This window comes from Pseudophryne corroboree, chromosome 6 (genome assembly GCF_028390025.1).
Source record: "Pseudophryne corroboree isolate aPseCor3 chromosome 6, aPseCor3.hap2, whole genome shotgun sequence".
Classification (NCBI taxonomy): Eukaryota; Metazoa; Chordata; class Amphibia; order Anura; family Myobatrachidae; genus Pseudophryne; species Pseudophryne corroboree.
The window spans coordinates 553,222,752-553,239,453 of NC_086449.1; the positions used below are offsets into that span (position 1 = coordinate 553,222,752).

At 42.1% G+C, this 16,702-nt stretch overlaps 1 protein-coding gene across 4 annotated transcripts in view; it reads right to left on the reverse strand.

Annotated features, from left to right (window-relative positions):
• Positions 1-15,769, reverse strand: part of OTOGL (otogelin like) — a 280,245-nt gene extending 264,476 nt beyond the window's left edge. For all 4 annotated transcript variants that reach the window (XM_063927720.1, XM_063927722.1, XM_063927721.1 and 1 more), the window contains exons 1-3: positions 15,488-15,769; positions 14,960-15,002; positions 13,922-13,970 (exon numbers count right to left, since the gene is read on the reverse strand). In XM_063927720.1, the coding sequence (XP_063783790.1) occupies positions 13,922-13,970; positions 14,960-15,002; positions 15,488-15,566 (171 nt within the window). In that variant the 5' untranslated portion in view covers positions 15,567-15,769. The remainder of the gene's footprint in view (positions 1-13,921; positions 13,971-14,959; positions 15,003-15,487) is intronic.
• Positions 15,770-16,702: the final 933 nt, after the last annotated feature.

Below are 16,702 nucleotides of genomic sequence, written 5' to 3' on the forward strand. Positions count from 1 at the left end.
CTGACAAAATCCTCCTCCCGATTCCGCCTAACTGCACGATGTGACATGATGATGTCACGCCGCGCTCCCGCCCGCCTCGCTCTCCACTCATTGTATTCCATTCCACACTGACGCCACATCCCGCAGTGTTCCTCTTAGGAGGAGAGGAGAAGGACGACTGGGTGACAAATTCAAATCCAAATCAATGATGACAGTTTGAGTGACAGTAAGTTAGAATAACTTTAAGTAAACTGCTGCAGCTGAGCTTGCTCATGCAGGGGAAAGAGAAGGGGGCAGCCAGGGGATATACAGTACAGTATATTATTAATAATAACAACGGATTATTATTACATAAATTACACAGTATATTATATGACACAGTATATAATATACTGTGTAATATAAGTAATAATAATACATTATTATTATTATTATTATTATTATTATTATTATTATCAATAATAATAATAATAATAATAATAAATATTTTGAGTGATTAGTTAATAATCCATGGTAATAAAACATACAAATTTAACATACATGAAACAGATGTGTTTATTTATATGTGTGTGTGTGTGTGTGTGTGTGTGTGTGTGTGTGTGTGTGTGTGTGTGTGTGTGTGTGTGTGTATCATGTATATTGTATATATTCATGTGTATCTCTCTCTATACATATGTACACATTTACCTCCACGTACCACCACTTTGTATTAGTTGTATAGGAGGCAATGACATAGATTTTTTTCATACGCATTATCCAGGCAGGGCCGCCATCAGGGGGGTGCCCTGTGTACAGTTGTCCCGGGCCCAGCCACTCTGACAGAGTGGAGGGCCTGGGCTGCACACACAGCGGCTATTCCCGGCGGCGACCGCCGCCGGTGACACTGACCGCGGCGCGGCTTTTGCCCCTTCGTGTCCCGCCGCCGATCACAGCAAGCTGCAGCTTGCTGTTCGGCTAAATAAAGTTTATTTTATTCAAATGTGACGCAGTGTGACGTCATGACGTTACGACGCGTCGGGTGAAGAGGAGCCGCGGAGGTAGGGACAGGAGGCGGCCGGCAGCAGCAGAAAGCGTGGGAGAAACAGAGAGAGCAGAGAGGACGGATTTGTAGGTAAGTATTTCTTTACACAGGTAAGTATGTATGTCTCTGTTGTCTGTGACTGTGTGTTTTATGAAAAGGGGTCCCGGAGCTTTGAGGACATGTGTACCTGGCACTGGGGTCTGGGGGCATATCTGGCACTGGGGAGTGGGACATATCTGGCACTGGGGGCATATCTGGCACTAGGGGCATATCTGTATCTGGCACTGGGGGCATATCTGGCACAGGGGGCATTTCTGTATTTGGCACTGTGGGGTATTTCTGTATCTGGCACTGTGGGCATATCTGGCACTGGGGGCATATATGTATCTGGCATTGGGAGCATATATGTATCTGGCACTGGGGGCGTATCTGGCACTGGGGGCATATATGTATCTGGCACTGGGGGCATTTCTGCATCTGGCACTGGGTGCATATCTGGCAGGCACAGTGGGGGCATTTCTGTATCTGGCACTGGGGGCATATCTGGCAGGCACAGTGGGGGCATTTCTGTATCTGGTACTGGGGGCATATCTGGCACTGGAATAGAAATATTATTTTTTCTTTTTTGGAATATATATTTATTTTTATTTTACTTTTTATCCGGAAAGGGGGGGGGGGGGGGGAGCCTTCCTATTTTGTCAGTCCCAGGCCCCACAATTTATGGTGGCAGCCCTGTATCCAGGTACACATATTTACCCCTACCACTTGTATATGGTACTTGCAGTGGCGGATTTAGGGGGGGGGCACCAAGGCACGTGCCCCCCCTGTCATTTTTAGTGCAGACTGACATGCGGACGAGTGTCCGCATGTCAGTCTGCGGTCTCGTTTCGTCCCCTGCTGTTAGGATGGACACGGAGGGCACAGTGCGCGCCTCTCCTGTGTCCCTCCTGTGTCTCCGGCGGCCGCTGGTCTCATAAAGGAAGTGCCGTTCGTGAGCACTTCCTTTATTACAGTGACCCGCGGCCGCCGGAGACCCAGGAGGGACACAGGGAGGCGTGCACTGTGCCCTCCGTGTCCCTCCTAACAGCAGGGGAGCGGGGGGAGCAGCGGCGGCGGAGGAAGGGGGGGGACGGGGGACGCACTGGGGGGGAATATCTGGCACTGGGGGCATATTTGCAGGGAGGGGGGGGGGCGAATATCTGGCACTGGGGACATATATGGCACTGGGGGGAATATCTGGCACTGGGGGCATATCTGGCACTGGGGGGGGGGGATATCTGGCACTGGGGGCATATGTGGCACTGGGGGGGGGATATCTGGCACTGGGGGGAATAACTGGCAGGGAAGGGATATCTGGCACTGGGGCATTGTCTGGCACTGGGGGCATATGTGGCACTGGGGGGGGGAATATCTGGCACTGGGGCATATGTGGCAATGGGGGCATATATAGCTCTGGGGGCATATGTGGCACTGTCGGGGAATATCTGGCACTGGGGGTATATGTGTACCTGGCACATGGGGGGGGCTATATTTGGCACTGGGGGCATGTGAGTACCTGGCACCGTGGGGGAATATCTGGCACTGGGGACATATGTGGCACTGGGAGCACAGCCCTAGCAACAAGGACTACCTCCTAGCAACGAGCATGACACCCAGTGCATGAAACCCCTGGCAACGAGCATGACACCCAGTGCATGAAACCCCTGGCAACAAGCATGACACCCAGTGCATGAAACCCCTGGCAACGAGCATGACACCCTGAGCATGAAAACCCCTGGCACCGTGCATGGAACCAAGAGCATGAAACCCCTGGCAACGAGCATGACACCCAGTGCATGAAACCCCTGACAACGAGCAGGTATTTGAAAAGTAATTAGAAGCCTTACGGTAGGACTTAATGTGTAATGGGCATTACGGTGTGTGGCATAATGTATCACGGACATTGCGGTGTGTGTCATAATGTGTCGCAGGCATTACGGTGTATGGTATACTCTATCGCTGGCATTGTGATATGTGGTATAATGTCTCAGGGTCATTGCAGTGTGTGGCATAATGTATCACGGACATTGCGGTGTGTGCCATAATGTGTCAGGCATTACGGTGTGTGGTATACTATATCACGGGCATTGTGGTATGTGGTATAATGTCTCAGGGTTATTACAGTGTGGCATAATATATAACGGGCATTGCGGTGTGTGGCATAGGGTATAACGGGCATTGCGGTATGTGTCACAGGCATTACGGTGTATGGTATACTATATCACGGGCATTGTGGTATAATGTCTCAAGGTCATTGCAGTGTGTGGCATAATGTGTCCCAGACATTGTATGTGCTATAATGTATCAGGGGCAGTGCAGTGTGTAGCATAATGTATAACGGGCATTGCGATTCCTGTCATAATGTGTCACAGGCATTACGGTGTGTGGCATAATGTGTCTGGGGCATTACAGTGTGTGCATATTGTGTCATGTGCATTATTGTGTGTGGAATAATGTCTAAGGGCCATTGCAGTATGTGGAATAATGTATACTGGGCATTACTATAAGGAGGAAAAATGACAAATAATGTAAGGGGCATGAATCAGGATTATTTTTCTTTTCTGTGGTGGCCAACGTCTGGGCGTGCAGGTTGCAAAACTGGGGTATAAGGTAGTCTTTTCCTGCAATACCACGCCCATTCCAACGAAGCCACGCCCATTCCAACGAAGCCACGTCCCTTATGGTGCCCCCCCTGTAATTTTTTTCTGGATCCGCCCCTGGGTACTTGAATGTATTAATAAGCTCAGACAGGGACTGGGATTCTGTAAAGGAGGCCATTCCTGTGATGTGCTTAATGAGCTTGTGGGGGGCTGTAGTCTGAGCATGCGCGGTCAGTGTTTCCGCACTTGCACAGCCACCACTTCCAGGGACGGTTCTGAGGAGGAACCTTCAGATGGCTGAGATTGCAGTGAGTAGCCCATAGGCTTCACTGGACTACCACCATTTTCAGATAGCGGTAGCCAATATTGGGAATGCTTTGCATTCCAGATATTGGTAAAATGGGCAGCATCGCATCCACCACAGAAACTGCCAAATGGAGGGAGATCTGCTGCGGTGCCTCCTTCATACATTTGAGATATACTTAATATTTGTGACTAACCTCCGAAAATATGTGTTTTTTGGGGAAAGAGCTGTAAATATTGTTTGACAAATGGGCCCCTTAGTCCCCTTTTTCTTTATCAAGAGCCATTTATGGATGCACTATACCAGTAGTTGCCAAACTTTTTTGAATCTTGGCACCCTAGAGTATCGGAACTTTTTTCACGGCATCCCAAAAACAAAAGTTTTTTATTGAGAAGTTTTGAAAAAAATGCAGGTTTACAGATTTTGGGTTTAATAATTATCTAAGGAGCCAGCCCTGACTGTACAATCTATTTAATCAAATTCCCAATATTATTTAGTTTGCATTGAGTGGCAATATGCGGTGCTAGACATGCCCAATAGGTGGTATTAGTCACGCCCAATAGGTGGTATTAGTCACGCCCAATAGTTAATGCTAGACACGCCCCTCCAATCGTGCACCCCCTAATAAAATGTGCTGCGCACGCCTATGTCCAGGAGGGACAAAATGCTCTATACCTGGACTTACCTCTTACTTTATGATTGCAATCACTGCTGTTGAATTAACTTTCTTATCAATTAAATAGTTCAACACCAAATAGTTCAACACCAATCAAATATTAAGAGGGCAATCCAGGGAGAGAGCATTTTGTTCCTCCTGGAATGGGTCGTTTTGGGAGGTATGCACAATCTAATATACACCCCTCCCTTTCCCTTGGGCCCCACTGTCTTAAGTACCCCAGGCCACCTCAGTGCTTAATCCGGGCGTGTGAGGGATGCGTTTCTACAAATAGTGTTCCCAGATAAAAAAAAAACTATCCTTACTAGCCCCAAAAATGCAAACAAAAGCACGTCAACCATTTTCGTGTCAACAATTGTCATATCGATCTTTTGACCCTGCCAACCTTTTCCAGTATATATCGTTTATATGTCAACCTTTTGTCCATGTCGAACTTGTGTCTATCGACCATATGGGATCGTCCTAATGACTGTAGACCTAATGAATGTAGATCTTCTATTCCAGTGTGATGTTGTTAAGTGCAATTCAACTTCTTTTTTCTTACTGATCATTTTTAACACAGTGAACACTGTTATGTACAACTTCTCTTACCTGCACACCTATTACTACTGGAGAGAGCTATTACACAATATTGGAGAAGCGCTAGAAATATCTTCCACTACTATGCCCTTGAGTACTCTATGCTTTTTTCTTTTTTTTTAGGGCTTGGTCAAAATGCAACAAACATTTCTTGATTTGTTGCTCTTTGTGCAAACAGTGCAGTTGTGGAGATATAATATGCAGTCAGATTGTAGACATTCATAATGTAGAGATCAGAAACCCCCTTTCTAGTGGCTCCCCCTGCTGCCTAAACCTAACCACCACTAGCCCTCCCCCCCCCTTCCTTCTCGTGGCCTAACCCTAACCACCCCGGTATACTTATGATCGGGATGCCGGCAGTCGGTATACCGGCATTGCAATCCATGTTGGGATCCCGGGGTCGGCCTCCTGACCAGTGTCGGGATTCCAGGGTCAGTTATGTGACTGCCAGCATCCCGGACACCAGTATATGCTGACCAGATCCCCTGTATGTATGTGTGACAAAATGCAGCCAAATTTCCCCTCCAAACAATCATGCTCATGGTGCCCTGGGACGTATCCTACAGCCCCATAAATTGAAATAATGTAACTGCTTTGAATTACTGTAAGCAATCAGGGCTGCAACTGGGGAGGTGGGGGGGAGGGGTGGTAGGTGGTCACGTGCCCAGGGAGCTGGATTTGAGGGGGGCAGCGATGTAGCAGATTTACTGCCTAGAGGGCTATTTAATTACAAGTGCCGCTTGTCTAACCAGAAATGGGTCCAGAGGTAATGCTTGTGGCCGCTGGCCATGTGGTCTCATCTCTGCTCTCAGGTGCTGTAACACTGCTTGGCCTACAGTCCCGGCAGTCCTCGCTGCCAGGAGCGTAAACAGACTACACAGGAGACTTGCACCTATCAGAGTCACAGACATCAGATGATGTGGTGCCGCCCCATGATGCACAACAATAAACCAGTGAAACAGAACCTTTGCAGCGCTAATGTCAGAAGCCTGCAGTAATCCTCATTCCTTGGCTCGATATAGCTTTGGCTCAAATAAAAGGAAATGAGTGGAGATAGTGAAGTTTGTCTATACAGCTCGATACATCAGACCTAAGACACGTACTACAGGTTGAGTCTCCGATATCCAAAATGCTTGGGACCAGAAGCATTTGGGCTACCGGATTTTTGCAGATTTTGGAATACCTGGCATCAGGGGGGTTCGGTGGATGCAGCTGGAGGAGTATGTCCAGTAAGAAGTGGGGGTTCGGTGGGTGTCACGGGCTGGTTACTGTGAGGGCAGCAAATCAGAATTACTGCCAAGCCATGATACACTCTCAGCCATAGGCTATTTCTACCAGGTGACATCATGACACAGATCATGTCATGACATCACAGCTGTCCGTAATATTCATTTTTTCAGAATATTACAGAATATTATAGTTTTTTTATATATTGGATAAGGGAGACTCAACCTGTATTTGTAAGTCAAGTGGAGATTTGTATCAAAAAGTATCCAAATCCTACAAAAGAACATTATGGCTCATTTATTGCATGATGAATTTTTTTTCCTCTGGAAGTACCATTAGCACAGTTAGTTACACTGGCATGATGGTTTGCAACCTCGTATAAAATACCAAAATGACTGCATTTTTCCAGTGAGCAAGCAGTTTGCACAGAAAGAGGGAAGAAGTTGGGCAGAGTGATAGTGTTCCCAGTGCAGAAATTAGATATTTAGAATGATAGAAAGGGGTGAAGCGGGTGCACTTTCAGTCGCAATTCTCGCTGTACAAGGCCATTCCCATTCGGCATAAGGACATGAATTTAGCCCCAGCTCAAAGCTGTCAGATACCAGGTCTCGTCTCTAACTTTACCAAGACAGCACAAATTGTAGCATCCCCTTCAGAGTGTGTGTGTGGTCGCGCCCAGTGATGTGGGACAATGATAATCACCTCCCAACATGACCCTCTCCAGGAGGGATAAAATGCTCTGTACCTGGACTTCCCTCTTAATGTAGGATTGCCGTCACCTGTGTTGAACTAGTTGCTTGATAAGAAAGGTGTTCCACCAAAGGTGATGACATTCATAAATTAAGAAGGAAGTCCAGGAGCAGAGCATTTTATCCCTCCTGGAGAGGGTCATGTTGGGAGGTATGGGTCAAGCTGTTACAGTTGTAACAGTTAGAGCAGATGACCAGTAAGTGACAGTTGGAAGGCGTCATCTCACAGCTGGGAAGTCATCATGAAGCTCTTGTACTCGCCCACAAGTAAGAAGGATGAGTCGTGGTGGCTGCCACAATGCCCATCCAATGCCCAGGGCAGGAGGAGCTGTTGCTGAAGTGTGGCCAAACTCTGGAGTGCTTCAACTTAAGGGGAGAATCACTACCCAGGAGGGGAGAACAGCAACCTGTTATAGGGGGAGAGCCTGCATGTGTGAGAATTCTTCAACTCAATCCGATCATTATTAGACATGCCTGAAAACTAATTGTAAACAAAAAGTTCTCAGCTCCATTTAGAATTGTAGAGAATTGAGAAAAATATGTGTATACTATAGTCTATGTGTTCTGTATAAATAAAAATACTACACAGTACCCTACTGAGGTTTTGATGCAGGGGGGCATGTTGTGTCATCCCCAACAAGGGCATAGATGATCCAAATGCCCTGTTCTGTAATGTTTTATTCTTTAACAATTCTGTTTTCTGATGAAGAGCATTGGACAAAGGACGCAGAGTGGTGCTGAATATGTTGTGTTATTTACTTTCTTTAGCATCTTGGACAATAAAGTAGGTCAGATGCGAGTCCTTTGTTTAATATTGATGTGTGCACCCATCCTGTGCTCATTCCTGTGGTACTGCAGAGCCCTCTGCGCAAGAGTCTTTGGTGCTTTTGCAAAATCTAGAATAGCCGCAGGTGTGGTTTCAACTAATATAGGTCCTGATTCTGATGTGGGTATAAAGTAAGATAGAGTAAGTAACTGTGTACATGGCCAAACTATGTTGCACTGCAGGTGGGGCAGAAAGAGAACTAGATTTGGGAGGGGTATGTCCAAACTCAAATGTAAATTGCAGTGTAAAAAATAAAGCTGCCCAGTATTTGTGGTCTAAGGACCCTATTCAGAGTCGGCCACTGATGCATTGCTCCTGCACCGCGCAGGATCAATGCATCAGTGGCCGACACTGAATAGGGTCCTTAGACCACAAATACTGGGCAGCGGTTGCATCCCCAAGGGATGTGACCGCAAGATGACTGACAGCGGCAGGCTTTGGGTGGGCGGCGACATGGCAGTGCAGGGGCGTGGTGTTTAAAATGGGGGGTGGTCAGCGTTTTTCGGGGAGGCTGCAGCCACTCCGAGAAAAAAAATGGCGGCAGACCGCCTGCCAGCACAGCCAGGCGGTGCAGGCAGGGGCCAACCTCAAATCAATTTGTTTGCAATTAAATTGCAAACGCATCACGGGGCGGCACCACACACATGCTCTGCAGCCTTGCCCTGTGCAGGGCAGCCCCCAGCATGTGAGTACTTGGACGTAGATCTCGTTGTGGAAGCAAGATCTGCTTCCATCTCTGAATAACCCCCTAAATGTAAAAGCAGTCAGTATTTACCCCGATGCAAGAAAATGTAGGTATCTGACTCCAGGGGCATTTTAAGAGAGAAGGGGGCCCATGGGCAGACTTCGGGTGGGCCCCTAACTCTCCACAGTGCAGTAGGCTCTGGCATTGTGCCGGAGTCTACTGCGCATGCGCAGGTCTCCAAAAACATGGTGCTCACCATGGTCTGGAGACAAATTTCGAACTGCACATACACGGCGGCCATATTTGGTTGGATTTTTGCCGTGGGTGCAGTGGCTGTAGCAACAGTCGCAGGACTCTGGAAAGGTAAGTATTTAAAATGTGATGGGAGCAGTGTGTGCGGTGTGGACCCCCCTTTACCCAGGGGCCCGTGTGCACCACACACATTGCACCCATTTCATTGCAACATGGTTTCTTTAAGTACACAGTTTCTTGCTATTTCTTACTCTATTCCCAAATCAGGCCCATAGTGCTAGGATCTTATGAACTTTGCAAAACGGCAATTAACTATAATATATCTGAGTTTTTTTTATATGATTTGATTACAAAGTCCATAGCACTAAAACAGCCCTTCTAACGGCACTCTCACATTCAGGGAAAGTAGTACTTATACTAAAAATTAGTTGACAGGCTAACTGTGCATTGTTGTAAAACAGTAATACTGAATGAACAATATAAAGTTTCTTAATAGAATGCAAAGGGGCTCAATTATATCCCTTACAGACATGTCGCTAAATCCCGGGTTTATGCATGTGAATGCAATCCATCCTGGGATTTCTGCATGTTTGAAAGGACACAACCTGGAAGTAAGTTCTGGCTGCCCGACCCTGCTCCTGGCCATGGTCACGGAGCTGAGACCCGGGAATTTCCAGGCTGCTAGACTCTGCAAATTCCCAGGTCACATGTCTGAAAGGGGTATTAGAGGTATATGTGGATGGAAAAGGTGCACAGAAGGCAAAAATGTGCTAGCATCTACATGTAGAGTCGGAGGCATCTTGCCATGTGAAAAACTCAGAAAGAGTATGCAAGTACTGTAAGCCTGACAGATGAATACACATGTATTAGGTGTACCGTGTATGTCTTAGTACAATTCAGAAGTACCTCTTTGTACACAATGTAACACTGTAATAAAAATAAGTTTTAGTATATTATTACGGTGGTTCTCAAACTCAGTTCTCAGAACAGTTCACATTTTCCAGGTCACCCAACAGGTGCACAGGTGTACTCATTACTCACTGACACAGATGGAGCTAATTATTTCACTTGCGATGCTGTGAGCACACCGGGAAAACTTGCACTGTTTGGGATGCTGAGGACTGTGTTTGAAAGCATATATATTAATATGTTGTGTACAAAGAAAGTTACAGGAGAGAGTAGAATGTCTAATTAATGAATGGGAAAATCACATGTACTGTACCATATTAAAAAATAATTAGAGACAACATTTGTGGGTTTTCCCCATTAAAAAAGGAATCTTTACTGTAGCAGTCCATATGGAAATGTCAGCTAAGTAGTGCAAATAGGTTGCCACGACTTGATATAAATAGCCTCAACTTTTCAGTGCTCTACGTTTGTGAGGCCAAAAAGAAGTGGGTACTTAGTATTGCTGACGGTTATCATCATCACTTATATTTGCCCCAACACACCAGTCACTGTAAAACATAGGCCTGTTGATAGGCAATTACATGATCATGTCCTCAACTGTGCACTCAGTCAACACATCACTGCCCCATTCCAATTCTGTATAAATAATTATACCTGTTATAGGGTGGATTATATTTCATAGGTACATTTTAGTTCTTTAGTCAGAGGCCTAAGGTAATTGAAAGTACAATAAAGTATCCAGGAAAGTTACACCACTTATAAAGGCTATATGATAACAAACTAGTATTGTCCATTTACAGAGGAACAACAGTCATAGTGGAACTGGCATTGTTCGTGGCTGTTTATTGTTCAAACTATACTTTCAAGTCTCTACCTGAAGCTTCCAGTTCCAGAATAATACAATAGGACGCTATGGTAAGTCAGCTGAGTATTTGGTAGCCTGCAGGTGCTAGCTGGTGTGCCGCAAGGGTCAGCAAAGTTTGGTCTGACTTGCTAACATAAGGGTAGCCCAACATAAGATTATTTTTGCTGGGTTAGATACTATGTGGTTTTTATATGTATCAAGCATTGGAGAGAGATAACGTATTAGCTCCTAACTATCGTGTTGGGCTGTGTTTGTAAAATGACAGCAGCTGATAGGTTGGTACTTTATCCACTTTATCTCTTGCCAAGGTTTTATACATCTTCCCCTATAAATCGTAGATAAAATGTATTTATTGACAACTATACACTGCAAAGCAATGGTAAATGAGACAGGAAACTGAAGGCCTCATGTTTGTAGATGTAACATGTGCAGAGAGAGGTAGATTTGGGAGGGGTTAGTACAAACTGAAATCTAAATTGTAGTGTAAAAATAAAGCTGTCTAACATTAGTGGGCAACATACAGGAGCAGCCAGTATTTACCCTGTACAGAAACAGTTAAAACAAAATGTATTTACTCCCCTTGCATGGCAACATAAGGTTACTTAATTTTTTTATTTGTTTGGGTTTTTTTTTACTTTATTTACACTCCAAACAGGAATCAGGCTCCGTGTCTTAAAATGTCTGTGAATCTAAAAGCTGATTTGTATTCCCCATGTGCTTCCTGTTCTAGTTTTGCTATATGTATATACTATACATGTATACACTAATTTCGCTGCTGCCTCTATCTCACACACTATTACATTTTGACCACCGTTGCACTTGCCACCAATGAAAAACTCAAAGACAAGTAATACTGCTTTCACACATGCAGTTAAAAATCCCCGATATCTGCATGTGAACACGCATCAGCAGTGGGATTTCTGCATGTGTGAATGCAAACTACCCGGGGGCTGCTCTTTACCAGGGTCGTTGCTGAGACCTGGGAATTTTCCAGCCTGCCACATATCTGAAAGCGGTATAAGTGACTTTTATAAACACAATATTATTCTAGCTGGGAAACGTATTTGCTAAGAAGGGAAAATAGGATTAACTAGAAACAGTTTATTAATTATTAATTTAATTTGGCAATGCATTTCTGAACGTTTACTAGTTTTTTGAACTGTAACAATTTTCAAAAACTTTTTCAAATGCAATGGTGGGAATACTGATAGTAGGGTAACTAATGACCAGAAGACGAGCAAGTTATTAGTAGGCAATGCTGCAAATATTTATGTACTGTGTGTTTCTTACTGATTAATCCTTTATTGTAACCATTGTTTACTAGCTAGAAAATTTAGCAAAGTTGTTTGTTTTTTGCATTATACTACTTTTCTACTGCAAAATATATGCATAGTCACCATCCCAACTAATTGATAGTAACAATTATCATACCAATAATGCCGCATTCCTCCAACTTACAATACAGGTTGTGTCTCCCATATCTGAACTGCTTGGACGAGAAGTAATTTTGATTTTGAATTTTTCCGTATTTTAGAGTATTTGCATTCTGTAATGACATATCTTGGACATGTGACCCAACTCTAAACATGCAATGCGTTTAGGTTTCATATATACCTTAAACATATAGGGGGACATTTTATCAAAGCTTGAATAGAGATAAAGCACCAACCAATCAGCTCCTGACTGTCATTTTTTCTAACACAGCCTGTAAAATGATTTTGACTGGTTAGTGGAATATCTCTCTCCACTTAATCTTTCTCCAAGCTTTGTTACATCTCCCTCATAGCCTGAAGATAATTGCATGCAATATTTTTTTTATAATATTGTTATGAATCAAAGTTTGTGTACATTGAACCATCAGAAAGACAAGATGTCACTATTTCAGTCACGCTCAAAAAATTTGGGATTTCGGAATATTTTGTATATTGGATTTGCAGATATGGGAGACTCAACCTGTAGTTGAAAAACATAACCACATCCAGTTAATTTAATTTATATAGTGCATATATCATATAAAAAATTATGGCAGAATACTTAATGAAATATATGATAGGATCGGTATTTTAGAATAATAAAACTAATGAGGATTATAGGTGTCCAGAATCTTCCCTTCTAGACTAGTATTATTGTGCAGAAAATAAAAGAAAAAGTTCTGTACTTATTCCTATTCACATGTAGAAAGTATAAAGTTTACATTGTATACTGTACATTTACATAATCTTCTGCCAAAATCCTACATTTGCCAGAGTTGCTATGCATATATATCTATATTTGTTTTATATGCCTTTTATATTTTAAATTACACTTCAATACACATTACCTCAGTGGTTTCCAAACTTTTTTGAATCACGGCGCCCTAGAATATCAGAATTTTTTTCCCGGCACCCCTAGGCCAAAAATTTCTTATTGAGAAATTTAGAAAGAAATATTACATTGAGTAGATCGCGTTTATATGTCATCCTTAGGATCAGTTATGTGGTGAGGGACAAGATTTGCTTCTGTTTGGCCACATATTTTATGACTGGCAGCCACCAGCACTGGTTTTGCCTATTATATTGACCATGAATAATTTGAATTGGTCCTGGACCACCAACCCAGGGCACTCCTGCAAGTGTCCCGCGGCACCCCAGGGAGCCACGGCACACAGTTTGGTAGCCTCTGCATTACCTTAATTAAAAAATAATTATCAGTAATATTATTATCATTATAAGTCCGGATTCACCTGTTACGATTTCTAAGATAAAATATAGAATTATTACTTGCATTATTAATGGATCCTATATTAAATTATGCATTGCCCAATTATATAACATGTAATAATAATGTATTGTATATATAAGTATTTGATTTATGGAGGATAAATGGAAAAATTAAATAGTACTACAAAAACCAAGTGTCATGTTCTGTCTATATCAAGCATTTTGCTGTAGTATGGGATCTGTGTAAGAGAAGGTTTAGCATAATTTGCCAAATACAGTAAATAGCAATATATGTCTCTATCTGATGATGTGGGCCTGTGTGAGAATACGGTGAGCTCAGGAAAGCCTGATAAGTGAGACAGTCAGAAGCTAAAGAATGACAGGAAAGTAGGTATCACAGGAGGGATTGATCCTAGCAACGCTTTTACCATTTCTCTCATGTGACAAAGGCTCCATTGTCAAAGTAAGACTCATTTCAGAGGCAAGTTTTTCTCTGGAAGGTATAACCTACCTCTGCTGTTAAGAGATCTCTTTTCTGGCGAATTGCATTAAACCCGTTTCTGGAAGAAAACAAAAAGTATCTTGTATTTTCAAAGGTCCAGGAGCAACCTGAATAAGCTATTCCCGGGGGAAAGGTTTTTTTTTCTGATTTCCATCACCTATCAAAGAGGCCTTTCTTGGGTTAACATTTAAAAGGTAACTTGTATGTGCGTGATCTCATTTTACACAATTGACGAGAGCTTCACAGATCCGTGCGCCTGAGAATGAACTGCTTGCTTTTGGAAAGAACCCTGCATTTTTTGCTTTAGACAAAGTTAGGCTACATTTTATAGTAGACTTTGCTAACAACAAATGCCTCAATGTACCAGTTCTTTTTCACCAAGATCTTATTTTCAAACGTACAGAAAATAATATTCCTGCCTATCCCTATTCATGTAAATAAATAATAGGAATTCTAATTTACTTAATTTCCAAAGCAATGTGTGTGCAGCTGCACAATGGGAAGACATTTAAATAAGAATATTATTATTATTATTATTATTATTATATAACTATGTCTGAACATGCTATCTATCTAACTATCTATCTATCTATCTATCTATCTATCTATCTATCTAATTCCATTGCTCTAAACTATATCTTCAATGAGTACACTTTAAACTTACCGTACTTAAAATAAAGCACGTTATCTTAACGTAAAATATATATATATAACTAGGACACAAATATGGGCATAGTATTATTAATGCAATAAATCAGTAGGTAGATGAAGCCACAAGATCTGTACTTGTGGTCTGTAAGGAAGGTACTGGAGACCTTACTGATAACGTATATACATTGTCACCAGTGTATATGGAAGGGCTGCAAGCAGCTGTGACTTATTAGACAACTGCTTTTATTAAGGCAATAGATAGATGTTAGTTACTGTCATAAGTTTTGTAATTTTACAATCTACTAACCAAAAGTAACCGTAAAATCATGACAACACATGGAAAATCACCAGTAACATACAATCAGCTCTGAAACTCAGGGAGAAATCTGAACTCACATTGAGGTTTTCGGTTTTGTACCAGAAGATGAAGAGCGAAACCCTACAAAGTAAAATAGCAAAGTGAGACTTAACCTGAATTGTTATAGTCAGTACCATCATACATCATTTTATATCCTGATTAGTTTTGTACATTTACACTTATTTTCTACCATTTCGATATTTACAGAGTTCATGCAACAAAAAGCAATTTATGTTACATAATAAAAAAGAATCCAGCTAATTAGCATAGCCAGCATCTTTCAGAAGCACTTGACAGGCATCATATGAAAAGAAAGACATTAGGACAAATGAATCGAGAACTATCACACAGAGTTACTTTTCATATGGGGTTATTTCAATATCATACACATATAAATTATGCAATGTCCAGACTAGAGTGCCGTATATACCTCAGATACACAGTATACATACAATATACAATATTAGTTTATTAATTACATGTGTTGTGCTATCACATGTTAAATAGAAATGGAAATGACAGATTATAAGACATAGAGAGCAGCAGCCATACATGTCACAACTTACCTACAATACAGAACAGGAATGCATACAAGAAGAGAATGTTCCTAGGTTTCATCAATTGGAGATATCCCACAATGTTCATCTCAGTGTACCTTTGTATCCAGAACTGTATCCAAATAACTGACCTTTACTATTATGGCATCTTAGAAATAAGTTTCTTTGGAGGCTTTTTAGATTGTTCATTGGATGTAAGTTATTACCATTTCAAGGCAGGGAGTACAAAACATAGCTGCCTAATCTTCAGTGGCTCTGTGGGCTTTAGAAAAATTGCTAGCAACTTCCCTGGCTGAGATTTCCTCATTAGTGATGCATGACAACTCCTTGTCTGTATCACCTGCACATGCTCGGACTGGCACGTTGTCATTTGCTAAAGGCTGAATTATCCTCTTCTGACTATAGAGGGATGAAACGTCATATTAATAAGGCTTTGCATGGTTTTCCGTGCACTACCTTTCACTGCTAGGAGCTACAAAGAACAATTATATCTACACCATTTAGACATTTTTGCAACAGAAATACTTTACTGTTGTTTTTTATCTATATGTTTATATATATGCTGTGTTTTTGTACCAAAGTGTGCATTACTTATCTTTCAACAAGTATAAATATAATTTTAAAAGACATTTTTGTCTCTATAATTATATGGAATTTGTCAAAAAACTAGTTTCTGTTATATTGTTTTAAAATTGGTAAATAATTAAATGAATTATTAAATAATGGACACAATTTATTTGAAAAAAAAAAAGATTAGGCATAATTGCAAATTAAGTGAATTATATATTTAGTGCTGTGGTAAAGCCAAAAATTATACAATGTACAGTTTACATGTGGATATCAATGAAGGGGGGATTCAATTTTTTTAAGCACCGATCAGCCACTAGATAGCACCCAATAGAGTTATTCAATTGTTGCTCCTGTCGGGTGCAATCAGCTGGGGGTGGCGAGCTGAAATGTGGGAAAAGTTACCTGTTTGGAATATGCCCAAACGACACTTTTTTTGTGATCGCGCCCATTAGTTTAGTCAGATTTAGCTGATTTATATGATTAAACCAGACACTAATTTGCATAATCAGCGCGATAACGGGCATCAATTGAATATCGCCCCTGCAATCTACCATCACTTTAGAGATTGGGCGTCGATAACAATTGAATTCCCCCCATTGTGTGTGACATTTCACTTCCGCCTACGTTTTCATTTCTCATGTACAGTAGACTTAA